General features: G+C 55.1%; 9 protein-coding genes across 9 annotated transcripts; 4 read left to right on the plus strand and 5 right to left on the minus strand.

Moving 5' to 3' along the window:
• Positions 1-180: 180 nt before the first annotated feature.
• M409DRAFT_27346 (uncharacterized protein) lies at positions 181-3156 on the plus strand (the record flags this gene model as incomplete). Its single annotated transcript, XM_033808537.1, has 1 exon — positions 181-3156. One exon carries the CDS (start codon positions 181-183, stop codon positions 3154-3156), a length of 2976 nt encoding a protein of 991 aa, XP_033663231.1.
• A 1229-nt stretch (positions 3157-4385) lies between these two features.
• Positions 4386-6495, minus strand: M409DRAFT_37434 (uncharacterized protein; the record flags this gene model as incomplete). Its single annotated transcript, XM_033810731.1, has 3 exons — positions 4386-6062; positions 6121-6260; positions 6393-6495. The coding sequence occupies 3 exons, from the start codon at positions 6493-6495 to the stop codon at positions 4386-4388; spliced, it is 1920 nt and encodes a 639-aa protein (XP_033663232.1).
• Positions 6496-11414: 4919 nt separating this feature from the next.
• M409DRAFT_69233 (uncharacterized protein) lies at positions 11415-12469 on the minus strand (the record flags this gene model as incomplete). The annotated part of the gene is made up of 4 exons (XM_033818191.1): positions 11415-11869; positions 11942-12060; positions 12177-12310; positions 12362-12469. The coding sequence occupies 4 exons, from the start codon at positions 12467-12469 to the stop codon at positions 11415-11417; spliced, it is 816 nt and encodes a 271-aa protein (XP_033663233.1).
• A 704-nt stretch (positions 12470-13173) lies between these two features.
• M409DRAFT_58442 (uncharacterized protein) lies at positions 13174-14229 on the plus strand (the record flags this gene model as incomplete). Its single annotated transcript, XM_033813913.1, has 1 exon — positions 13174-14229. The coding sequence occupies one exon, from the start codon at positions 13174-13176 to the stop codon at positions 14227-14229; it is 1056 nt and encodes a 351-aa protein (XP_033663234.1).
• Positions 14230-14506: 277 nt separating this feature from the next.
• Positions 14507-15847, plus strand: M409DRAFT_27350 (uncharacterized protein; the record flags this gene model as incomplete). The annotated part of the gene is made up of 1 exon (XM_033808538.1): positions 14507-15847. One exon carries the CDS (start codon positions 14507-14509, stop codon positions 15845-15847), a length of 1341 nt encoding a protein of 446 aa, XP_033663235.1.
• Positions 15848-16159: 312 nt separating this feature from the next.
• M409DRAFT_27351 (uncharacterized protein) lies at positions 16160-16870 on the minus strand (the record flags this gene model as incomplete). Its single annotated transcript, XM_033808539.1, has 1 exon — positions 16160-16870. One exon carries the CDS (start codon positions 16868-16870, stop codon positions 16160-16162), a length of 711 nt encoding a protein of 236 aa, XP_033663236.1.
• A 209-nt stretch (positions 16871-17079) lies between these two features.
• M409DRAFT_27352 (uncharacterized protein) lies at positions 17080-17562 on the plus strand (the record flags this gene model as incomplete). Its single annotated transcript, XM_033808540.1, has 1 exon — positions 17080-17562. One exon carries the CDS (start codon positions 17080-17082, stop codon positions 17560-17562), a length of 483 nt encoding a protein of 160 aa, XP_033663237.1.
• A 125-nt stretch (positions 17563-17687) lies between these two features.
• On the minus strand, positions 17688-19262 carry M409DRAFT_58444 (uncharacterized protein; the record flags this gene model as incomplete). Its single annotated transcript, XM_033813914.1, has 1 exon — positions 17688-19262. One exon carries the CDS (start codon positions 19260-19262, stop codon positions 17688-17690), a length of 1575 nt encoding a protein of 524 aa, XP_033663238.1.
• A 1639-nt stretch (positions 19263-20901) lies between these two features.
• M409DRAFT_27354 (uncharacterized protein) lies at positions 20902-23982 on the minus strand (the record flags this gene model as incomplete). The annotated part of the gene is made up of 2 exons (XM_033808541.1): positions 20902-23455; positions 23504-23982. 2 exons carry the CDS (start codon positions 23980-23982, stop codon positions 20902-20904), a joined length of 3033 nt encoding a protein of 1010 aa, XP_033663239.1.
• Positions 23983-24810: the final 828 nt, after the last annotated feature.

Consider the following 24810-nt stretch of genomic DNA (forward strand, 5'->3'; position numbering starts at 1 on the left):
GAGTGACGAGGTGCGGAGTGATGAGTGGCAAACGCCGGGACCCTGGGATCGGCATGTGTACGTGCAAGTGGCTGATGAGTGGCTGATGAGCATCTTGCCAAGCATCTGAACATCAAACTCAAACCTCAAACATCCGACAAGCACAAACATCGCAAACCAGAGGAGAGATCCATCGACAGAATGACCTCCCTCAAGCGCTCATACGCGTCCTCGACTACGCCGAGCACGACACTGAGCAGCAAAACCTACCTGCGGACACTCAGGTCTGGAAAAGTCCAAAAAGTCGTCCGCGAACTCTACCTACGACAAGACATCCCCTGCTCTTCGCAACTCTGCTCAACATGCATCGATCTCGCTCCTGCTGGATTCCATGGCAAGTCAGATCCGCCTATACTGTCGGCGACTCCAGCCGGAACGACTCAATTTCCACAAGGACATTACCTGGTCCCAGACACTAATGCATTTCTTTCTGCTATGGATCTTTTCGAGGCAGAGGATGCAGCTCGGGACGTGATCGTGCTGCAGACCGTTCTCGAAGAGGTCAAGAACCGGTCACTACCCTTGTACCACCGCTTGATTGCCTTGACCAAGAACGAAGGCAAGAGATTCTACGTCTTCTTCAACGACTTTCGGCTAGAAACCTACGTGACTCGGGACGCAGGCGAGTCCATAAACGACCGCAACGATCGTGCTGTGCGAAAGGCATGCGCTTGGTACGCTGCACATCTGCAAGATGCAGTCAAAGCTCGCAAGAACGCACGGTGTCCTGCTGTGGTCATGCTTTCTGATGACAGAGAAAACTTGCGAAAGGCGAAAGACGATGGATTGATTGCCTTGGGTCTGCAAGACTACGTGTCCGGGCTACCTGATGCAGACCGTTTGCTCGATATGGTTGCTGCAAGCCGCGATCAGAGAGCAACACGAGACGCCAAGGCCAAAATGCTGTATCCCGACTACATGTCTATGTCTGCGATGCTCACTGGTGTCAAAGCTGGGTCGCTTCACCAGGGGACTTTCAGCGTCTCTCCATACAACTACCTCGAGGGTACGGTGCATGTGCCTGCATTTGATCGGCCACTCATTATCCAGGGTAGAGAAAATAGCAACCGGGCGGTTTCTGGTGACATTGTGGTGTTGGAGGTGTTGCCCAAGGATCAGTGGAAAGCCCCCTCAACCAAGGTCATTGAGGAAGATGACTTGACCAAGAACGAGAACGCAGAGAATGAGGATGAATCTGCCGAAGCGGTTGTTTCTGAGCAGGAGCGGCGAGCGCTGCAAGAAGAGGTCAAGCGTGCGCATGGAAAAGTTGCTGAAGGCAAGCCACAGCCTACTGCAAAGGTCGTTGGCATTATCAAACGCAACTGGAGACAATACGTTGGCCACGTGGATCGGGATTCTGTGCGATCGGACGCGAAGCAGAGCCGAGCACAGCAGACTGTCTTCCTCATACCCATGGACAAGCGCATCCCAAAGATCAAGGTTCGCACACGCCAGGCTGGAGAGCTGCTCGGCAAGCGTGTGCTGGTCACTATCGACTCTTGGGACAGAGAGTCACGCTATCCTATCGGCCATTTCATCCGTAGCTTGGGTGAACTGGAGACGAAGGGAGCTGAGACTGAAGCTCTGTTGCTCGAATGGGATGTGCAATACAGACCTTTTCCCAAGTCTGTCCTCGACTGTCTGCCTGCTGAAGGCCATGACTGGAAAGTACCCGCCGATACTTCCGATCCTGGCTGGAAAGGCCGGCGAGACCTCAGAGACCTATTTGTCTGCTCTATCGACCCGCCTGGATGTGTTGACATTGATGATGCACTGCATGCAAAACTTCTGCCGAACGGCAATTTTGAAGTTGGCGTTCACATCGCAGATGTCTCTCACTTCGTCAAGCCAAACAACGCCATGGACAAGGAAGCAGCGCTGAGAGGTACAACTGTCTATCTCGTCGACAAGCGTATCGACATGCTGCCGATGCTCCTGGGTACTGACCTGTGTTCGTTAAAGCCCTACGTGGAGCGGTACGCCTTCAGCGTCTTGTGGGAGCTCAATCAAAACGCCGATATTGTCAACGCTATATTCACCAAGAGTGTCATCAGAAGCCGAGAAGCGTTCAGGTACGAGCGTGCTCAGCTGCGCATCGACGACCAGTCCCAACAAGACGAGCTCACCCAAGGCATGCGTCACTTGATGATGCTCTCCAAAAAGCTGCGAGCAAAACGCATGGCCGCAGGAGCACTCAATCTGGCCAGCCCAGAAGTCCGAGTCGAGGCCGAAAGCGAGACTTCCGACCCCGTAGACGTCAAAACCAAACAACTCCTCGACACGAACCAACTCGTCGAAGAATTTATGCTCCTCGCCAACATCAGCGTCGCGGGCAAGAACTACTCCGCCTTCCCCCAAACCGCCCTCCTCCGCCGCCACGCCCCACCCCCCAAATCCAACTTCGAAGAACTCTCCAACCAACTGAAAGTGAAAAAGAACCTCGAACTCCGCTCCGACTCCTCCAAAGCCCTCGCCGACAGCCTCGATACCTGCACGGACCCGACTGAACCCTTCTTCAACACCCTCGTCCGCATCCTCGCGACCCGCTGCATGATGAGCGCCGAGTACTTCTGCTCCGGCACGCAAGCCTACCCAGAATTCCGGCACTACGGCCTCGCCTCAGAAATCTACACGCACTTCACCTCCCCGATCCGTCGCTATGCCGACCTCGAAGCCCACCGCCAACTCGCCGCCGCCATCGACTACGAACCCCTCGACGCCTCCCTGCAATCGAGATCCAAACTCGAAGCCGTCTGCAAGAACATCAACGTCCGCCACCGCAACGCCCAAATGGCCGGGCGCGCCAGCGTGGAGTACTACGTCGGACAGGCGCTCAAGGGACGGATCCTCACCGAAGACGGCTTCGTGATGCGCATCTTCAGCAATGGCTTCGTGGTCTTCGTGCCGAGATTCGGGATCGAAGGGTTGATCCGTCTGAGGGATTTGGGTGGCGATGGAAAGGAACCGGAGAGTGTGTTTGATGCGGAGGAGTATAGTTTGGTGGTTGGGGAGAAAGGGGAGAAGAAGGTGGAGCTTTTCCAGAAGGTCCAGGTGAGGATTTCGGATGAGGCCGAGGAGAGTACGGGGAAGAGGAAGATTAAACTTAATCTTGTGTGAACGGGAGAGGGAGAGAGGCTGTCACATTTTTGAGCAGAAGAATGAATGGATGGATGGGTGGGTCGAACGCTTGGTAGTAGCCATTGATGAAGGTGGTGTGAGGAGTCGTAACCACACCACCACCAACAAACACAACCTCCCAAAACAGTCCCACACTGCTTTCCCACCCACCACCTATCGTACATCACACATCACACATCTAACCAGCAGCAAGCAAGCGTGTGATGGAACGCAACACACGCGCATACAGGAGGAGCGCAAGCGCATGGAGGACTGGAGTGGTGACTTGCAAGCGCAGCAGCCAGCCAACACGGACGGAAGACGGGGCTGCTGCCACGTCAGAGCACACCACTACGGAGAGAGGTGAACAGCAAGCAAGCAAAAAGCAGAACAAGCCAAAGAAAGTTAAATATTGGAGACGGGGGAGAAACGGTCATATAACAATGTCACTCATCACACTTCTCTCGTCCTGTCACTTTCCTCGTCTTCCCAGTTCGTTGTTGCTCCTTCTGTCGTCTCTCTGAAACCATTCAAGTTCGTGTTCAATTGAGCTAAAAAATCAACAAAATTTCATGCAATCATATACCCACTACGCTACCTCTCTACTTAAAAGAACAAATTGGAAAAAAGCCCCATGCATCGCATACGCAGCAAATAAATGACTAAAGGTTCAAAATAAACAAAAGCAACAATCTGGGTATCGTCACCTGTGTTGGAAAAAGTCTCTTCCCTCAAAAATCAAAATCCCCCAAAACTTGGACCCGAATCGCTATGCTATTACCGTGATGTGACTGACAGACCTTCGAAAACAAAAAACCCAGGAGCAGACGCGACAACAAGATGCAATTCAAACGCAGAAGTACCTGATCCCGCACGCACACGCACGCACGCACCCGCGAAAGAAGTCCAGATAGCCGAGACCGTCGTGAGAGGAGGAAGGAAGCAGGGATTTGGAGCCGATGCCGATGATGATAGTGGTGGTGGTGTATCGATGTTGATAATGATGATGATGGATGAGCTGTAGCTGACATGCAGACAGACAGACAGGGCTCGCGCTTTATCGATCGAGAAGATGCATGCATGCACGCGTAAGGATCCCCACCCCGTCAAGAACGCCTTTCCGCATGCAAGGATGATGATGATGAAAACGCGCGCGAGATGCCGATAAAGCCATTTCGATCCAAGGATTTACAGTCGAAGGGGTAAAGATAGATGTTCGATCTTCTTCATCATTGATATCCGTATTGGGGCATGCTGCCGGAACCTGGCGTCGACCAGCCTTGCATTCCTGGCTGATGTCCTGCAGCTGATTGCGGTCCCATGTTGAACTGTTGCGGGCTGGGACTTGGCTGGTACATGCTACGGTTCATGCCAGCGTAGGCCGGGTTGCCCATTTGGCCCATCTGTGGGTAGCCCATGCCGGGTTGCGGCATTTGCGGCGGTGGCATCTGAGAGTGGTGTTGTTGCTGGCCATACCCAGAAACATGCGACTGCGACAGAGGCGACGGCTGAGGCTGTGGCGGCCACATCTGATTTTGAGGATATCCGCCGTACGATGGAGTCTGACGATGACTCGACGATGCACTCATTCCCATAGAAGGCGAACCTTGGTGCATCTGGCTGGGAGGTGGCTGTCGGTGAATGGGCTGCACTGGAGACGCCATAGGATTCTGTGGATTCTGGTAGGCTCCATAGTTCTGGCCGATCATCTGTGAGCCACCTTGCGATATCGAATCCTGGCCTCGATGGTGAGACATGCCAGTCACAGCATGAGGACTCTGCAGGTTCGGGGGCGCGACGGTGTTGGCATCGCCCTGGCCTGGCTGAGGCTCTGTCGTCGGCTGTTCATGCGGACGTTTCCAGTAGTCATCGAGGTACTTAGCACGGTGTGCACGAGTAGCGCCCAGCTGCTTGTTCCAGTCGGTGGCCTGGTTGGCTTGGGTCAGAATCTCGGTCGGGTTGCTGGCCTGAATCCGATCAGCATAAGGTGGACCAGACACCTCCTGCCTGGGTCGTATTATGTTAGCACCCATCGTGTTCGAGCGCAGTTCATCACTGGGCAGGTGGATCATCGGGAGAGGTGCCAGCGATACAGCACCCAGACCGGGCGGCTGACCATCAAAACCATGTCCATGGTTGCTGTAGATGATCTCGCCTTGGGGTAGAGAGGTCAGGGTACTGGCATGGGCTTGCTCAGCAGCTGCCTGCTCACGAGCCTTTGCAGCACCAGGTCGCTTCTCTCCAGCAGCATCTTCCTCTGTGAAGCCTTGCTTCCTGGCTTTGGCTTCCCAGTAGTCGTCTCGCACACGACGTCCACCCTCTATCAGACGGCTGCCGAATTGTCGAAACATTGATCGGGCCGTCACAATCGCAATCTGTCGCGAACGGTAAGAATAGGGTAGGATTTCCTGATGAATGAGGTTGTCCTTTTCCTGTTGGTTGGCAATAATCTTGTAAAGTGATCTGTTCTTGTTGAATAAGAGATACGAGTCACGGTAGCCTAACACGCGAGCGCATTCGGTGGCGAGCATGAAGAGCTTCTCGCCACGGTTCGGTACCTGAAAGGTTCGACATTTGTATTTGCGGCCTTCCAGCGGATATCCATCCTTGGAGACTTTCCTTTCGCCATCGGGATCGATTTCTCGTGGGATGTACTCGTCACCTTCTGGGCCGAGTTGGTCAGTGGTATGGTCCCTAACCGTGGGTAACGCTTTGACCACCGGGCCCTTGGTGGCAGAACCTGGCGTTGAACGTTGTGGCGAGGCCTGCGATGGCGACGGCTGTGGTAGAGATTGGGTCTTGATCTGCGGCGTCTGCACCGGCCGGTGTGCAGCGGCGAGTGACATATTGATATTGTTTGAGGAAGGTGCAGGACTGTCGCTTGCCTTTATCTTTTTCGGTCTGTTCTTGGCGTCATCTGGTTGCAAGACGTCAGCATTTTGGGCATCTCGATGCCAGTCCAACTCTATCATTGTATTGTCCATTGTACGTACCACCTTCGTTGTCATGTACAGACGCTCCGTAACCATCAGACTCGGACCGGCCACGTTTTTTGCCTGCGTGTGGGCTGGGTTGCGCGAAAAGGTCGGGGTGGATTGTCGTTGCTGTAGCGGAGAAGAGTCAGAACAGATTCTGTATCTAGTGGATATGGCAATGGAGGGGTTTCTGTCACGACATGGACCATGACATCCATCGCGCGTGGCACGGCAGGGCCGGTGAGGCCAGTGCTGACTTACCCTGCGAATTGAGAGCGGCTGGATTGATCGTGCCCGACTCTTCCATGGCACGGCGGTGTAATGTAGAATATGCTTCGGAGCTGCGATGCGACACGGCCAGCATCACATCCCGCGACCTGGCATGAGAGAGGGCGCGGTTCGGCGGCGATGTTGCACAAGGTCGCGGCAATCAGCGACGATGTCTCGAGCTGCGCGCCGGTGGCGGTGAGGGACTGGATATGCTCGGCGGTCGCGACAGTATGGATCGGGGCGGTCGTGGGATATTGTGAGGTGCCGGCGACGAGGACGGCGCGCGATGAGGTGTTGTTCGCAGAGTGGAGCAGCAGCAGCAGCAGCGGTCGGTAGTAGCTTCGCGACCAGGGCCGGAGCGCTCCCTTCTGCACGATCCCAAAGTTTGCGCGCGGTGCAGATAAGCTCGCTGCGTGCTGGAGAACCCTGCTGGCGGGGCCTGCGACGGCGACTGGGATGGCGAGGGCGGGCGCGAAGGGATGGTGCGGGCGCGAGGCTCAAGCAAGGCGGATGGCGGGTGGCAGGCAGCGTCGCGAACAACGGGCGACGGATGTGGATGGGCGAGAGCAGAAGTGAGGGCTCGCAACGACGCCGAGCGGCCGGCGCGTGGCACAAGCTCTGTCTGCTGCTGGTCGCGGGCTGAGATGACGAAACCCCGCCTGGCTGGCTCGCTTTCACGGCTTCTTCAGCACATTTTGTCAGCCTCATCCATTCCAACAGCACGCACAAGAATAACCACACGGCCGACGAATTTGCGGAGAACCGGCGGCCAGGAGATGCTCCAACAGCACCGTCGCCAATTTTACCGGCCAGGAGCAGCCCCGACCAAGCTCGCATGAACAGTCTGGTCCCGTCTCGTCTCGTCTGCTGGAGTTGGGGTTACACTCCAGGTGAGGTCGAAGCAAGGGATGGCCAAGACGCCGGTCTGGGTCGGGCAGCAGTGCCAGATACCAGGCCAGCGACGCCGGGCAGATGGCGCGATGGGGGGCAGAGTGGGCGCTGGGCTGCGCTGGCGAGGATGGAGTCTGGGTGCGGGAGAGGAAGATATTGCACTCACCTGTCCAATGCGGCGCCAAGAGGCAGTGTTGGTGAGTCGGTGTGTCTCGCCTTGGGTGCTGCGAATGGGCTTATAGATGAGCGCGTGTCTGATTCGATGCCGTGCTGGGCACTGTCCACGGCGGCGGTAGCGACGGGAGCGGTGTACTACAACAGACAGTCGGTGCTGCAGCAGCGGGCGGCGTGTGGAGTGTGTGTGGCCTCGTGGTCCAGAGGAGAGGTGATGATGGCAGGACCTCACTTGCTGGTTGGAGATGCTGCTCACCTGTCTTCAGCCTGGCCGACCAGATCTGATGTCGCTCGGCCTGGTGGTGGTGGTGGTCCAAGTGTAAGTTGTTCCCGACGAACGGTGATCTGCGCGGGCGCTGCCGCAGCGAACGGCCTCGTGGACGACGGCACTGCTCGTTGGTCGAGGGCCCGTTGTTGGATCGGGGACCAGCAGAGATGACTGGCGTGATGGCGATGCGGTCTGCGTCTGCGGCTGCGGCAGCCAGCGAAGCAGCAGGAGAAGCAGCAGCAGCAGCAGCGTCTTTTCGTCTCGCGGGAGGGTAATGCAATCAATCAATGCAGTAATGCACGCCTTCTGCACGCTCAATATCCGAGCACGAATCGAACAGCTGGCCCGTCGACGACGGGGCGTGGCTGGTCTTAACCCTACGTATGTATCCATCCTGCCGATGACTGACGGCCGGCCGCACCTCACATCATTCACTCGCGCGCTGCTCGCCCACCCCCTTCCATCTGCGATCTGCCCGTCCCGCGACGCATGAGCAGCATGATTGCTTGCAGAGCACCTCGACTAGCACCATGCTGCGCTGCGAGTCTGAACCCTGCCCGCCGCCTTCGCCATCGCGTATTCGCCCATCCAACAACGCTCCCAGCTCGCCCGCCGAAACGCCTTGGCTAGATAATGCACCTGCGCAGACTGCTGCTGCTCACTGCGTTGCCTGTGTCCAACTACAGCTCCGCCGCCGCCGCCTATCTGCGCTATTGAGGAGTCATGCAAGGGTGCCTCTGTCCAATCATCGCCGCCACCCGCCAAACGAGGGGTCTGCCACCACCACCCACAGCTCCACACCTCCCGCGCTTTGTCTGCTGCCAGCCTGGGGACGCGGATGGCCTCGCTCACACTACTATCGTGGCCACCTCCGTCCTCCCCCTGCTCCAGCAGCATCTCTCTATCCGCTTCGAGCAATCGCAAAATACGGCCTCGTCGAGCGCCATCTCCACTGACGTCGACGTCGGATGCCTGCATGGCAGTATGCAGATACCCGGTGCACTCATGGCCTGGAGATCGTCCGTACAGCCATCCCACGCGCCATGGCTGCAGCCAAACCTCGGTCTGAAGCTTCCTGTCCGACCCGTCGCGTAACCCGCGAAACCGATTTTATTATCTCCCCGAATTACCTCAGATGGACGTGACAAGGGCAACGTTGACGCTGAGGCTCAGCGGAAAGTCTGGTTGCTCGCGAGCCGTCCTCGAGTTTATGGCCCTCCCGCCCATAGCTTCCCACGTCCGCCAGCAAAATCTCCGACACGTTCGCTACCGGCATTACATCATTGGTGCGCGCAAGAGGTGCACATGGCCGCTCGGGTAGCTGCTGCGTGCTGCAAGCAAAGCGAGCTGCAGCAAGCAGACGGAGATGCCTCTGTGGCCAGTGGCGTTGCTCGTTCGCGATCCTCAGTGGATCCCCAGATCATCAGCTGCCTGTTTGACCCCAGGTTGACTTCCATCAAGTCGCCTTGCGGGCCGCCGCGGCCGAGCACCACCAGCCTAAAGCACGACTACAGATGCTCGACCAAAGTCGATGACCATGCAAGTCGCAGAACAGGAAAAGACACGCTCCTGCCTGTCCAATTGCGACCATCCTTGATCACACGACAATGACGGTCTTCGGCTTCACTGCCGAAACACTAGATGGCTCGGCCAACACTCTCTTGGGAGGCAACAGCTTGCGCAAGCCTTGTGCCTTCCCGGCGTGTCTCAGATGAGTTACGAACAGCCTGGGGCTGAGGTGGTCGACGCCTCCATGGAGAAGATGCCATTTTAACATGTTACGACTGGGCAGCTGCAATTGAAGAGGAATCCATTGGCTGACCGTCATCATCGAATCCTTGTCAGACTGTCGGCGGCGGCGACGATCCAGGACTATCTATGGCTGCCTCCGGTTTAGGCCTCCCTGCCTGTCTGCCCACGCTGTTGGTATCTTGGTATCTCACCTTGAAGGACCAAGGGTCACATGCAGACGCGCAGGTCGCAGGTACTTGCTGCAAGCAATCATGACTGTGATGATGGTCGAATCATGTCGACATGGAGATGCGTGCCTCGCGTCTATGGCCGATTGACAAATCAAAAGTCACTTAGCCGCCGGACTGCACCTCGAACACTGGTAGAGACAAGCCTATTTCGCGTGTCGAGATGCATACGCATGTCGTTCGTGTCGGGCGTCCTCGATGTGGTTTGTGGGTAAGCACGGAATCCGCTACATTTCCAGATATCACGACGCTTTTACGACAGGTGAGCATTGACGACGCCTGCTGCTTCGTATTCGAGCACTGACACTTATCACTTCCTTCTCGTCGGAATGCGATCGCTCAACTGTAGCACCTGCCAAATAGCGCAGGAAGTGGCATCACAGCCGGCACCTCTGAGCAATTAATCCCATATTTCTTACAGTCTGGCCAACTTTCTTCCTGCAGAGTCATCTGCCGCCGCCAGCAAGCTTTCCATCTTTCATGCTGAAATATCTCTCGCGCCTGCCAACCATCTTGCAACATACTTTCCATCGTCCGCGGAGAGATTCCTCACTTCTGACGTCTCCATTCGATGTGCTGCCCTTCTCGAACAATCCTCGAACGCTAGATCTGACTTCCTGACGAGGCGTTCAATGTCTCACCTCACACGAGAGAAAGCGATAGAGGAGCGTCGTCCTCGTGGGAGACTTTTACGGTCTTGTTGCTGTGCCGCCACCAACGATGAGCGACATTCGATCCTAGAGGGTGATCTAGATCGTCGTGCAGTCGTTTCGGATAGATCCGGCATTCCCTTTAGCTCTTGTGAATAGGTGGGTGGAGTGGAGGGTCATCTGATGGTTTCGCCACTTCCCGCATGGTCCAGACATAGGGTCGAACGACTGATGAAAGTTGGATGACGAAGAAAGTTTGAACGAACGGTTGGTGGTAGTATAGTTGTTGTAGAAAAAGTGCCGGGAGGAAGATAAATACGCTCGCGATATGCACGAGCTAAACTGTCAAAGAGGCGAAGGGTCAAAATTTTAAGAGTCCACTGTTCAGAGACGTACAGTATCAAAGATCACAGAGATCAAGAAGAGATATATCCTCTCCAGATAAAAACGTCAAAAACAGAGGAAATCGTTCACGAATGAACACCCTACGTGCTATTATCTATTAGCACAATGCCTGTGCAGAGACGACGCAGTATGAACTCACGGACTCGAACCTATGCGAAATTAGTTATTGCGCAATGTGATATCGCAGGCAGAATGTCCAACATACCCACAACCTCCAGATTTCAAGTTGGACGCGGCGGTGAAAGGACTTTACAGACCTCCCAAACCTCATAATAGAAGTCTGGCGCGCTACCATTGCGCCAGCAGGGCGGAAGATTTGACGGATGATGTTGGAGTCACCGATCACGTCGGAATTTACCGGAACTCAAGTCAAGATAAATTATAATAGCTCATGGAGATTTTCGAAGTGGTGCTGGGCGTGTTTTGGAGCTGTAGTGTTCCTGAAATGGTTTAGAAGGCATGCGTAGAGGCTAGGGGAAACTGGGAAAGTTGCCTATCAATTCTGTAAGAAGGTTGGAGTGCAATATAGTTCGTTCCATTGAACACCAGCTATCACCACTCTCTGACCTTGCAACGCCACATACTCCCTCGCTATGCAGACAAAAACACTCAACCACGGCCATGAATTCCCTCTCGAATAGACGGTTTAATCACTGTCAGGATCATCAAGCGCCTCATCCACCATCCCACTCCTCTCCTCCGCCTCCTCCTCCTGCTCCTCAAGGGCATCCTCCATCGTCTCATCCACCCCATCATCGTCTTCCTCATCGTCAACATCATCATCCACCGCTTCATCATCTTCATCGTCCTGGTCATTGGCGTCGTCTCCGCCATCATCGTCGTCATCCGCGTCATCCGCATCCAGTGGAATGGTACTGTCGCCGTTTTCGCGCTTGAGTTTCTTGGAAGGCGGTTCTACGCCGTCTTCTTCGCGCGTGTGACCATTGGCAGTGGTTCCGTTGGTGGGTTCGTTGGGGTCTAGGGGAAGGGTACTATCGCCTTCGCCTTCACCGTCGCCGTCCTTGGCTGCGGCGGCGGCTTTTTCTTCTTTGACCTTGCGCCGGTAGGTGTTGCGCTTGTCGCATTGGGTTTCGTTGTATTCTGGGTGGGATGGATCAGTATATGTTCTGATATGAGGGTCTTGGAGAGGTCTTTAAAAGGGGCGGAACGTACTCTTGAGTTCGGCCTCTAGTCTTGGCAAGAACATCTCCAACTCGGCGTCTTTGAGTGCTGCTATCACATCGTGAGGCGCGATGGTCTTCTTCCCGCTTGCTTGTGCATTGTCGTTCGAGCTGTTTACGAATTAGTAAGGTTCATTATCCTGTGGGCAGAATAGGAACGTGGCGGCATCCAGCAGTGAACAGCTGCAAGACGGTATAAACCAAGAGTCCTGCATTTATTGACGTACTTTGAAGCGATATAGCTCACAAACACCGTAGCGCTCTTGTGCAAAGCTAATAGCGCGTCCTTGTGGATCTGGGTGTTGGCAGGCAGGACCCCCTTGGCAAGGCGGGCGACCATGGATTTGGGGAGGCTCAAGTCCTAGTGAGGTATGAGACGACGGTACAGCGTTTCAGCAGTATTCAGACTTACATCTACGCTCAAGCCGTCCTTGTCTTTCGTCTGTCGTGATGGCGTTGACTCTGCGACCTCCTCGGGACCGTTGGAGGTCGCGGAGACGTTGCTCTTTCGTCCGGGCATGACGGCGTTGTGCTTGAGGTCGCTGTGTTAGTGAGGCCACACAAAACAGTCGAAGCAGGTTGGCAATTTGATGAACGGCGGTATATGGAAGGGCCGAGTTGATGTTCAAATTTCCATTAGAGATCCGACACGTGAGACGCGAAGAAGCGCGATGTGGCCCGTGCAGCCACCGTTTCATCGACCAGCTCCTTCTCGCCGTCGATCTTCAACTTCACCTCTTCTTCTCTCAACAACACCATTAATCGTCACCTTCTACTGGAGACATGCGGCACAGTGTTCGTTCAAGTCTGCATCTACTTTATTCACGGACCCTTTGCAATCTCAATCACACATTGACCTTCCGCCCGCCGTGCAACGTAATCAGCATGGGTTGACCTCAAACTCACTGCTGTGCAATCTCTGCGGAAGTCTCCACCGAATGCACGCACGCACGCACGCTGGCCCTGAATGATGCCTGGTGTGATATGCACAATCAATATCAGCTGATACTCCAGTCATGAGGGGGTAAGGCTTTGGAGCTAGACATGGTCACACTCGTCCAGCAAGCAAAGGTGAAAACTGCTTGCTCCAGATGAGACCATCTCATCATGATCTTTGACTTTTGAAAGACATGCATGCATCTCATAAAGTTTAATGCTGGCGACTCGGTTCAAAGGCACGGCGATTTCCCTCTCTGTGCTTTTCATGAACTGCTCATTTCCATCATGTTGAAAACTGCTTCAGAAACACGTCGTGCCAGCGGACGACCCAAACTGACATTTCCATTTACCAAATCCTCTGATCTGGACAAGCAGGCCAAGAAAAATCATCCTTTCCAACATGGCGCCCCTGTCTCGAAAACCCAGGTCAGGGCATTCCAACGTCCGGCATCAGAAGATCGGCTCGGCCTAACGACAACAATGTGGCTTCAAAGGGGTTTGAACGAGATACCAATTTCTCACCCGATGCACGCAACATTGCTCGACAGACTTCAAAAGGAGCCGCCCTCGCCTTCCTCTCGGTCGTGCAGCTCTTCGTCGTCCCATACACCAAGAAAGAGCATGGCCGGATTCGACCTGTTGCCTGCCGAGATTCGAAACCTCATATATTGTCACTCGCTCTCCGAAGAACAGCCAATCACCCCTATTCTTCCGCCCCTCGAAGGCGATCAGAACGGTACTAAAACAAGATATCTTCAGTCAGGTTTCCCAATTCTAGCTGAAGTATTTCCACATCTTACAGACGAGATTCAGTCCATGATGCGTCCATTCTACCAGGCCAACACCTTTCAATTTGACTTGCGAGAAGATGGCGGCATCGAAAATCTGTTGCGCTGGCTCCAGCAGCGAAAAGAGGAAGTCGATGCGGCGCGAACGATCAGTGTCATTCACTGGACCTGGTATTGGAGTACATCCGATTTCTGCTGGAACTTCGTGGCCGACGCTACCATCCTCTCTCTCACATCAAGCGGCCATATCAAGTTGACGAGGACTGCTGGTGCCCTTGACGCAGATGCGTGCAACTGCAACATAGAAAAGCTCATATCTACGCAATGCTCAGATTGGACGATGAACAACATCTGGAGTGTGCCAGATTTCGTGAAGGCATTGCGAGAAGACGAGGAGCTTCTGACACAAGCTCTCACAAAGTTCGTGGACCTGATCCAACAACACGACGAGAGCTTTCACGCATGGCAGAATGGACCTAAAGCATGTACGGCATGTGGGAAATCGATGATCTTCTTGCGGACGTTCGATGAGGTGGAGTGGACCTCTGAATAGAGTTGCTGGTTAGCTTCCACTTGGGCGGGACATATCGCTTACTCCAGTCGCACACATTGGACGACCCATAGACTCACGATTTCATCGGATCATTGCCATGGCCGCACCGTACCTTGCGGCTCTGGGCAGTCGAAATTCGATACACGGCCTTTATAGATCACGTTCGAGCCTGGCTTCTGTCCAACACACCAGACAAATCGCCTAATACAGCAGTTTACGTGCCTGATATCAAGTCACTGTCCAGTACAGAGTGTATCGCCAGCTTTTCAAGTTCAAAATGACGCGGCTATCAATCAGGTGGACCAAGCCTGCTGCCAAAAAGCTTCGAAAACAGAACATACCCTCGGCCACCAACCCGGAGAATGGCAGTCGTAGCAATGTTGTGAGCCGTCTTGACGAACGTCTCGACAATCATGATGGGTGGTCCCTCGTCTCATCGACTGGGTCCAGTCCCGTCCCTGAGGAGGAGTCCGTGGAAGTACTTGACGAAGCCAGGCCTGGCCCTCCAGCGAACAACTCAGCAACATCACACATTCAACAAGATTCGGGAAGCCCAACATGGAGTCTCGTCGAAGCTGAGCAAGCCCGAGAACAAGAATCGCCAGAACTCGACTACGACGACTGCCTCGTACACCCAGACCTTACGACCCTAGACGAAGGTCAACGAGAACTCGACCGAGATGAGTCTCTGACATCTCCTTACATCACTGTCGACCCGTCCACTCCAAGCAATCAGAATCCATCAAGCGACAAGCCATATTACCACAGGCAGAAACCTCTGCCAGCCCACCTGGTCGACTATCGTGGCGCTCGTAGCTACTGGGCGAACCCTGTCGACTTGAACGACCTCGGTGAGCAGATCAAGCAGTTGAAGATCAGCTACAGAAATCTGTCCGGTGCATCACGCGAGCTCTTCAAGAAACAGGAGAAGCAACTCAGCGAGTTGCAAAACACTCGATGGGAGATCGAGGCCTCTCGCGACGAAGTGGAGAAGCATGTCGAGGAGCTCAACAGCGACAAGGCGTCGGTGCAGGACATAGAGCTGAGGTCGAGGGTTTCACCTGCTCCCCTGAAGATTGATCGCACGAGGGACAGCACCTTCGATTACGACGATAAGACCAGATCATTCCTGGCCGACTTCAACGCCAGAGAACGAGCCGTTTTCAGCACCGTAGGCAGGTATGCTCAACGTAAAAGGTCCAACCTCACACCATGCAAGCCACAGCCGCGATCAATCGAACACGTCACGAGCAACTCGCGCAAAGACTTCCCCTACAAAACCGGCACCTTCATCCACCGCGATGTCCAGCCGATCTACGACCACAAAGGCATGCGCGTCGGGTGGAACCACAAACACATGCCATCGTACAAGCGACCGCAGCCTACTCCGAAGACGTACACCAGGGATGAGACGTTGATAGAGATCGGCAAGCTGCCTGTATCGGAGCGAATGGAAGCACTCTTCAACTGTCAGAAGTTCAAACAGGCTGTTTCGACGACCGATAAGAAGAGGAAGAGGCAGACCAGGTGGTATACTGAGCGGACGATGGCGAATTTGTTGTGGACGGGAGGTGTGGCGAGGGATAATAGGCATGATTCTGTGCTTGGCGAGGTGTGATTTTTGATTTGGTGTGGATTTTGCTGTATCTACTAGCGGGTATTCGTTGCAGCGTTTCGCGGCTTTGGTGAGTGTTAGCTTGGGATAATCTTAATCTTGATCGAATGAGAGCATCTTACACCCATAGTCCGACTTGCTTCGATGGAAGCCTTCTTGCTCTAGTCTGACCCTGACGCCGGACGTCTTTCATGGCATCGTAGTCGTCGTAGTACTTTGCCCTCATAATGTCTTTCCTCGATTCATCTCGAACTTTGCCAACCCCGTCTCCGTATCATCCTTTGTGATCATGTCCAACTCTCATCCCATCCTCTCTCACCGTCCCCTCAAAGGCGCCAACCCAGGCACCCCACTATACCTCTCCTCTCTCTCCGTCTTGAAATTAATCTGCACCCAGAACGTCTTACTATCCCCATCGAACCACGTCCAAAACTTCTCCTCCCGCTTATCAATATCCCTCGCCTGGATCTTAAACCCACACGTCTCGTACGGCTCCGCGGCAACCAACAAATACTGAAACGCCTTATCCGGCGGATCCTCGACTTTCTGCTCGTACGCCGACATGAAGCGGATTTTGGGCTCCACGTCCTGCGCGATCTCGGGGACTTGCAGCGAGAAGAGCAGGCCGTCTTGCCGCGTGATCGGGTCGCGCGTCTTGGTGATGGAGTACCCCGGCCGGCCGATCTTAACGATGTTCTTCTTGACCTGCACGGCGTTCGCGCCGGTGTATCCTTCCTCCTGCTTCTTGCCCAGCTGGGCATCTTTGGCGGCGCGCCGCGCGAGGTTGGTCTGATGTTTGCGGCCCTGGGTGTGAGCGAGGTAGGAGCCGTCGTTCTGGTGGACTGTGAGGCAGAGGCGGCATTCGAAGCTGCCGACGTGGTTTTTGAAGAAGTAGGGGTCTTTATCGAGATCGATTGTTTCGAGAGCGAGTTTGCGCAGGCGTTCGCGGCGGTCGGCGTTGGTGGCGGATTGGGAGGCGACGCCGCCGCCGCCGAATTTGGAGCCGGCGCGGTTTTGGTAGTCCATGTTGTGAGGGGTGGATGTGGGTGTTGTGGTGGAAGTGGGTTGGAAGAAGTTGTGCAGTTCGAAAGTTCAAGGTTGGACGCCACACGCACCGCCACAGTTTCGAGCTTGGACGCTTCACATGAACGTCAACACTTCACCATCCATCGTCTCCGGCAACTATACCTGAGCCCGGCAGAGCAGGACCAGTAATGAATCAGGAAAACAGCACAATGTCGACTCCATCAGAACAACCCATCTCGCCTGCCAAACAGGACGCAAAAGAACTCCCACCCGCCCTCCAACTAACCCGCGACTTGCTCGAACAGCAAACCCGCGAATTCCTCGACGCCTTCAACACGCGCAACTGGGAAACCCTCGAAACGCAATGGAGCAACCTCGTCGACCACGACCGCTTCACCGGCACGGTCGGGAACCACGCCCCAGCGCTCTCCTGGAAAGAACACATCGACGTCTACCGCCACATGGCCCATGCCAAGCCCAACCTCCACATCAAGCCCATCCAGATCGATTCCCACATCAAGGACGAAGAGGGCACGGCGGAGCTCTTCGTCTTTGCCGAACTCACCGGCCACGAAGGCGGGATCAAAACGCAGGGGTTGAGTAATCTGAGCTGGAGGCAGAAGAGAGGCGGACAGTGGCTTTGTGTGAAGCATACGATTCTGCAGGCGATGGGGGATGTGGAGAAGTTTTAGTTTCATTATCTGATTATCTGTGGCGCTCCTTGAAGGGTATTGAGGAGGCCGGGTATCTTTTTTGCGAAAACGCGAGTCAATATTTACGACAGGAAGCTGAACAGGCAGGTCCAGGGTATGATGATTCACGCCATCTCGTACCTTCCGAAGACATTATCGCCACCGGGCTGCCATCCATCTCCGCCATCCGTGAGACTGGTATAGCTTGGACGACGGGGTGTGGAGTCTCCCTCGTTAAATTCGAAGCCGCGTACTTCGTCGAAGGAGGGGTAATGAACCATTGGGGAGACTCGTCGTTCTGGGAAATGCGGCGAGGGTGATGGCGAGAAGCCGATGGTTCGAAAGTTCGGTGATGGAGAGTTCGAGATGCCTGGGCTGCGGTATAGAGGGGATACACCAGGAGAGCTGTGGTCGTCTTGGAAATGGACGAGCGGTGCCAGTCGTTGGTCTCGGAAGCGGTTGTTCGCAGAAGGAAGTAAGAGTTCGGGTGGCCTTCGATCCCGATAGCTGGGTATGGGTGTCACTATGGGTGTGATCTCATCCCGAGACTCCCCTTGGCCTGAGGACGATGTTGCAGGCCCGTCTCTCGAGACCTGGCCATCCCTGGATGCCAACATATCTGATGACGACGTCGTGGGGCTCATAGTCACCACGAGCGGTCGTGCAGTACGTGCTTTCGGCGTGGTCTCTCCATCGTCAAAGACTTGACGCAATGTGCCCGAGGATTGAGTCTTCCGCCACGCCGCCTTCTCTGTGGGAGACTCCGCCGACAACTCGGCCCTCGCTGCCTGGTCCCCCTCCAACTCGTGCGGCTTCACTTCAGTCCACATGCCTCTCGAGACCAGCCGTTTCGACCTCAGCCGCTCCACCGACGGCCGACTCGAATATGTGGACTCCGGCGGACTGGACAGATCCACCGCCCGAATCGTGCTCACGCGATATATTGTCGGACTGGGTGCAATATCGCCCTCATCACCCTGCTCCAACCGCCTCGCCTTCTCCTTCTCCAACTGCCTGGCCCCCATAGGCGAAATCCACGACTGGCCCCTCCCCATTCTCCCTCGAATCGTCTCTGTCATGACCGACGAAAGCGAATACCGCGCCGGCTTGAAAAACGTCCCCGTGGAATTCTTCCTCCGCCAGAGAAGGCACATTATCACCAACAACATCGCCAATGCGATGAATATAATCCCCACCCCGATTACGATCCCGACTGTTCGATCTCCGCTTCCGCCACCAGCATCATCATCCCTCGGCGTCGCACTGCTCGTCGCCTCATGCACATCCGACGTCGACTTCGTCGATATCCCACTCGTGGTGCTTACTGTACTCGACGAAGTCCGGCTCTCGCGACTCAAAGTCGGCATCTCCCCCGGCTGCACCTCCAACGTCAACCCATTAATCACAAGCGTCTGCGGCCAGGACTGCGTCGCGTACTGCTTCGGCTTCGTAGAAGGATAGTACTCGGACAGCAACCCATTCGCAGCCGCCCAGATCTCCAGCGGCAGGTCACTCGGCGCGGGCGTCGTGAGGGGTTTGGCGGTATAGATTACGACGCTTTGATGGTTGGAGGTCTGGGTCGCGAGCGAGAGGGTTTCGGCGTGAGCGAAGATTGGCGTTGTTAAGAGGAGGGTTAGGAGCGAGGTCTTGTGAAAGATTGTGGATGGGTGTCGCGAGGCCGTTGTCGTCGTCGTCATCATCATTAGCGATTATCAAAGCCGTCAGGGAAGAAGCATGGTCCGGTAGGGAACGGCACTGGACTTGAGACCAGCGGTAATAGTAGGCAAACGAGTGTGGATGATGATTGACCGATAGAAAGAAACGAATGACTAGAGCTTGTCTATCGACAGAGACAAGAAACGAGAGCGTGTGTGTACAGTAGTGCGCAAGAGAGTATGTGCACAAAAGCAAAAGCAGAACAGAGGTTGGCATTCCGACCAACGACGGCGGCGGGATCTCCATGATCAGACAGACAGACGGTCTACCTACGCACATGCGCAAGGCAGAGGATAATTGCAACGACGCATGATGCCTGCACAACCGCGCCGGAATATAGCAGAGACCTCATCTCGCGAAGGCTTGGGATACTGCCTTGTCCGGCCGTGGGATCCGAGGAGGAGAGAGAGAGTAGTGTGTGGCTTGTGCGGATAATCATAATGAGAAGGGGGATGAGGGAGGGGAGGGAGATATAAGATCCAACTTCTGCGCAACAGAGTCAGGGACATGCATTCGTGTCGCTCTCACGCGGGTGTTCGAAGGCGTGAGTAGCGAGAAGAAGAACGAGGGATTATCAAAAATTTGCGGAATAGATGCTGTTGCACTACTACAGGAGACTTGGGGAATGACTTGATTCGAGTCCAGAGACTCGTCGCTGGCGAGAGATCGCTTTCAAGTTGATGCCAAAAGTGTTCTTGGATCACGTTTCACATCCCCTTCCTCATCAAGCACCTGCATCCTTCCCTCGTGGCGTGCGTCCCCAACGCCACACATCACATCAACTCATATCCACCCCATCCCTGCTATAATCGATGTCCACCTCAAATCCTTCTAAACCTGGAACCGGAACTGCAACGTCATGAGCAAGATTGCCCTCTCTTATCGACTATCGATACCGTGCGCAAGAGCAGATCGATCTCCCCCCGCCCCTCTTCTCTTCAACCATGAATGACGTTGCAGAGAGCGTCGGCACTCCTCACATTCACCATCCTCGAGCGAATAGCACGTCACCGATGGAGTCGAGAGAGTGGGATGTGAGACTTCGGTCATATCCGCGTCTCCTCGAAGGACGAAGGGCCACGACGACGAAGAAAAGTTGGTAATGAGGTTTGTTCAGACTCTCCCATCATCACGATGGGAGGTAGACGATTACCTTAACTCTAGACTCTTCACTTTCTCTTCCACCACACCTCGATCTCTCCGCCGGTCAAAGGCCAGAATGCCACGATTTCCATCATCCATCCGTCATCCTCCAAAAACACTATGTAACTAATAGAACAAGGAGGTATCAAATGAATCTCCTTCCCACTTCAATCCCCATCTCCATCACACAAACATGCAATGCACGCTAACTTCGAGAAAACAAATGGTCTGCAATCCTTTCTTCCTCTCTCTTCCGCCCGCAAATATTGGTACACGGGTAATCCAAGAAGAAAGAAAAAATCAAACTCCATCCCAGAAGACAACAAGATTAAAAAAATCCAGTTCCAAAAAACGCCAGGGGGCCGTATTCGTCTGTCGTAGTAGTAGTAGTTGGTGATGGTAGGTCGGTTGGTCAATAATAGTAATACATCTCGCAAACATCAAGTCTTTCTTTCTTCTTCACACTTCTTTTTCGTTCGATCACGGCATCAAAGCCTCAGCCTTCTCTCTCTCCTCGACGATCAAAACTTGGAGTTTACGCATCTGGATCAGCGCGGCATCTCGCTCGGTCTGCAGGTCGGCGACTTCCATCTGGCTCTTGTTGACGCGTTGCACGACGACTTGCATGTCCTCTTCGGCTTCGCGGAGGAGGCCCTCGAGTTCCTTGACTTTCCGTTCGAGCATTTGCGTGCGGCTCATTTCGAGAAGGCTGGTCTCGCTCAGCTTCTTGTTGCCGAGTTTGGGGCTCTTCTTGAGGAGAGGAGACGATGGGCTGAGTTTGGTGGGCTCCGGGATCGAGATTCTCAGGCGCTGGAGGTGAGGTGAGGAGGCGTCCTCGAGTCGTCGTACTTCGGCATCGTGGTTGGCCAGGGTCGTCTCGGAATGTTGCTGTGCTGCAAGAACGCTGTCTTCCATGCCGGCCAGTCGTCGTTGCATCTCCTCAACCTGTCGTGTGGACTGCTTCTGTTCGCTTTCACCCTTGGCAACTGCTGCAGCCAGACGCTCTCGCAGTTGCTGGTTCGCCTCGGCCTGTTTCTCGAGCTGGTCGGCCAGTTGCTCCATTCGCTTGGCAGAGTTCATGAGCTCATCTGCATTGCCTCCTGAAGATGACTGCGCTTTCTGCCGGTACTCTTCAGCAATCTGTCGTGCATGGTCTCGTTCATCCTCAGCCCGCGATATGCTCAACTTCAACTGCGCGTCCTCATCAGCCTCAGCATCGCCAGAGACACTGGCCTCGCTCGGTGCACTGATATCATTCTCCTGCAGAATGATCCGAAGACCACGAGTCTCCTGCTCAGCACGATCGAGATCCATCTTCAAGCCTGACAGATTCTTCTCATACTGCCATTTCTGCTCAAGAGCATCTTCGGTCCGTTTCCTCAAAGTCGTAACTTCCTCCTTCAAGAAAGAAACCTCCTTGGAGTACGCTGTCCGCCTGGGAGTGATTTGTTCTGCCTTGTCTTTGGCGCTCGTAAGCTTCTTGATAGCACGTTCGTGGTCCTGTTGTTGCCGTTCATGACGCTTGATCAGCAGCTTGAGTGCCTTGTGCAGAGCATCTCTCTGATCTTCAATCTCCTTGACGGCAGTATCGCCATAAGTACCATTCATGGAGCCAGATCTTTGCCGGCCGCCGTCCTTTTGACTGATCGAGCCACCGCGTCGAAGACTGCCATTCCTGGCAAGTGACCCACTTCTGCTGAGGCTCGCACGGCCTGCGTTCATGACACCCTCTTCAGCAATGCTGTTGAACCTCGAGTGGTTTCCGTCACGCATGGCGGCGATTTGTTGCTGTAGACGAGTGTTCTCGGAAACGATGGCCTGAGCGTCCGATGCTTCCGCCTCCAGACCCTCCACGCGGGCCTTCAACTGTGGAACGACCTCATTTCGTAGATTGTCTGCCTCATTCCTATACTTCTCCAACTCTTCACGCGTGGCACTGTATAGATCTTCAAAGTTCTCTTTGGTCATCTTCTCCTGCCCCAGTCGTCTCCTAGTCTCATCAAGGGTGGATTCCAATTCTTCAACTTTCCCTTCCGTGTTGCCCCGTTCTTCTCCTGCTCGATTATGTCTCGCAAGTTGATCTTCCAGATTTTGAACAAGTTCTTCCAAATCTCTTCTCCGACTCAGCTCGGTCTGCAACCTTGAGGCCGTTTCGACTTTCAGATTAGCTTTCTCTTGTTCAGCTTTCCGTACCTGTTTGTCCATCTGCTCAAGCTTGGCGTCGACATCTGTGATCGGGAACTTTGTCGAGCTGGCCCCACTGTCAGAGAAGTAATCACTGCTTCTCCTGAGGCTGAGCTCTGACTGTGGGATGTTGGGCAGCTCAATCCGTACTCTGTCGAGTTCATCTTCGAGCTCCATCTCCCGGCGGATGGAGGCCGCGAGTTCCTGGCTGATGTGTTGTAGCTCACGTTCCAGTTCCCGCACGTGAGCATTTGATGCGGTGTCCCCCAAGAGCAGGGGAGTCTCTGGGTTATCAAAGTATGCCCCAGCGCCGTTCGCCTTTTGGATATCCAGGCTCGGCGGCGTGAGCCGAGCGGAAAGCCTCTTGACATCCATCTCCACGGGCAGGGTCTTAATCAGCCGTGGTGACGGGAGGGGTGATAACGATCGTTCAGAGAACGTCGTCGTTGGGGAGGAGTCTCCCTCCGACTTCTGTTGGCCCTTCCAACCGAATAACGTCCCCAGCGGATTAAAGGGGGATTTGGGTCTCTTGGCGGAGCTATTCGAAGCTGCGCCTATCGAGTCGTCGGACAACCTTCTTTGTACGCCGTCGTATTGTAAAGTCATAGTAGGTGCTCGTTGCCCTGCGATCATGGATGAGCGGCTATCCGGGGAGAAGTGTTCGTCAAGGCTGGACGTGGTCGAATGCTGCGGTGCGTGGGTGGTGGAATGTTCGTGAGCATGCTTTGCGTTGGCGGGTCTATTAGATCGTTGCGGACTGCTAAAGGCGGAGGAGAGGGCGGTGCTGGCGATTCGCGAATCTATCGAGTCGTCTCGTTCGTGAGATGGGCGTGGAATTGTGTATGAGGACCTGCCGGGGTTAGCATTGTGTCTCAGATATCGTGTCCCACAGTCCTACCTGTCTTGAAGCTCGTCCTGTCTCGCGGGGGTATTACTACTCTCCCCAGGCAAGGGCTCACTGCGACCAACCTCGTGCTGGGGCGGTAGCGGGCTATCCAGGGACAGTGGCCTGACAGACGGGTCGGCAAGCCGAGGGGAGGCCTTCTCGGAGAAGGAGAAGGAGGCGGCGCGCGGCGAAGGGTGGTGCTGGAATGCGGCGTTCGGCCGGGGGACTTGCGAGCGGAATGTAGAGAAAGGCGGCACGGTGATCTGAGCGAGCGAGGAGGCCGGCTTCCTTGCAGATGTGCTGGGCGGGTGCTGCAGTGAAGGCGGAGGGGCCTGCGAGTGTGCGGCGTGGCGGAGGAGGTGGGCTTCGTGAGGGTCGTCGTCGTTGTCGAACAGGCGGTCGTCGTCGTAGTACCCGTCCGCCAGGGACGAGGAGGCGGATGAGGGGCGATGATGATGGTGGCTGCTCGGATGGGCGTCGCCAGACGACATGGCGGTGACGGGTGGCCTATGTGTTTTGATGTCTGGCTATGGCACTGGCACTGGTTGGGGATTGGTGGTGCCAGGCCAAGTTGAGCAAGACGAACGGCGGCGGATCTTGCCAACGCTAATCGCGAGCCATTGACGGTGCAGTGCGCTGGGTGATGGGCAGCGCGCGGGCCGGCGACGGGAGATGCTGGCGAGGCCGTTGGGTGAAAGGAGCAGCTAGGCGCCGGTGGGTGGTGATGATGGGGGTTGGCTTTGATGGTGAATTACTGGGTGCCCGCCGATGAATTGGTTGATCGCGGTGCACGCGCCGCCGGTGAATGCGCGGCAGTGTGGGAGGTCGTTGCTGCTGCTGCGTGGTTGGAGGTTGGAGAAGGGAGACGCTGCGCACGTGTCGAGCAGCGTGCCTCTCGCCCTGCCTCTCCACACACCACCGCAACGCACTACCGCCGCCGATACAGTCAGCGCTCGATCACCGCCGCCACGACAGTCCTCTGTTGGCTGCCCTCATAATTGCGATGCCATCACCACCGTCCACCACTCATTCACCATTTCTTCTCGGACTCGGCACGCAGCCTCGACACCTCCCGCGCCAGGCGCCACGCCGCACAGGGGTTGCGTGCAGCACATGCGCCATTCGCTGCAACTCTGTTCGTGCTAGCCAGGCACAGTGCGTCGCTAGCCCTCGGCACAAGATAGGGGTCCTCATTTGAACTGTGGCACAAACCGTTGATCGTTTCGCCCATCCCTCCCAGGCGCCGCCTCTGATTCGTGCGCATTCGAGACGGACCTCTGCTCAAGATTGTCCTCTCCAAGGCGCGTGTACATCAGTAT

This window comes from Zasmidium cellare (genome assembly GCF_010093935.1).
Source record: "Zasmidium cellare ATCC 36951 unplaced genomic scaffold M409scaffold_36, whole genome shotgun sequence".
NCBI classification, from domain to species: Eukaryota; Fungi; Ascomycota; class Dothideomycetes; order Mycosphaerellales; family Mycosphaerellaceae; genus Zasmidium; species Zasmidium cellare.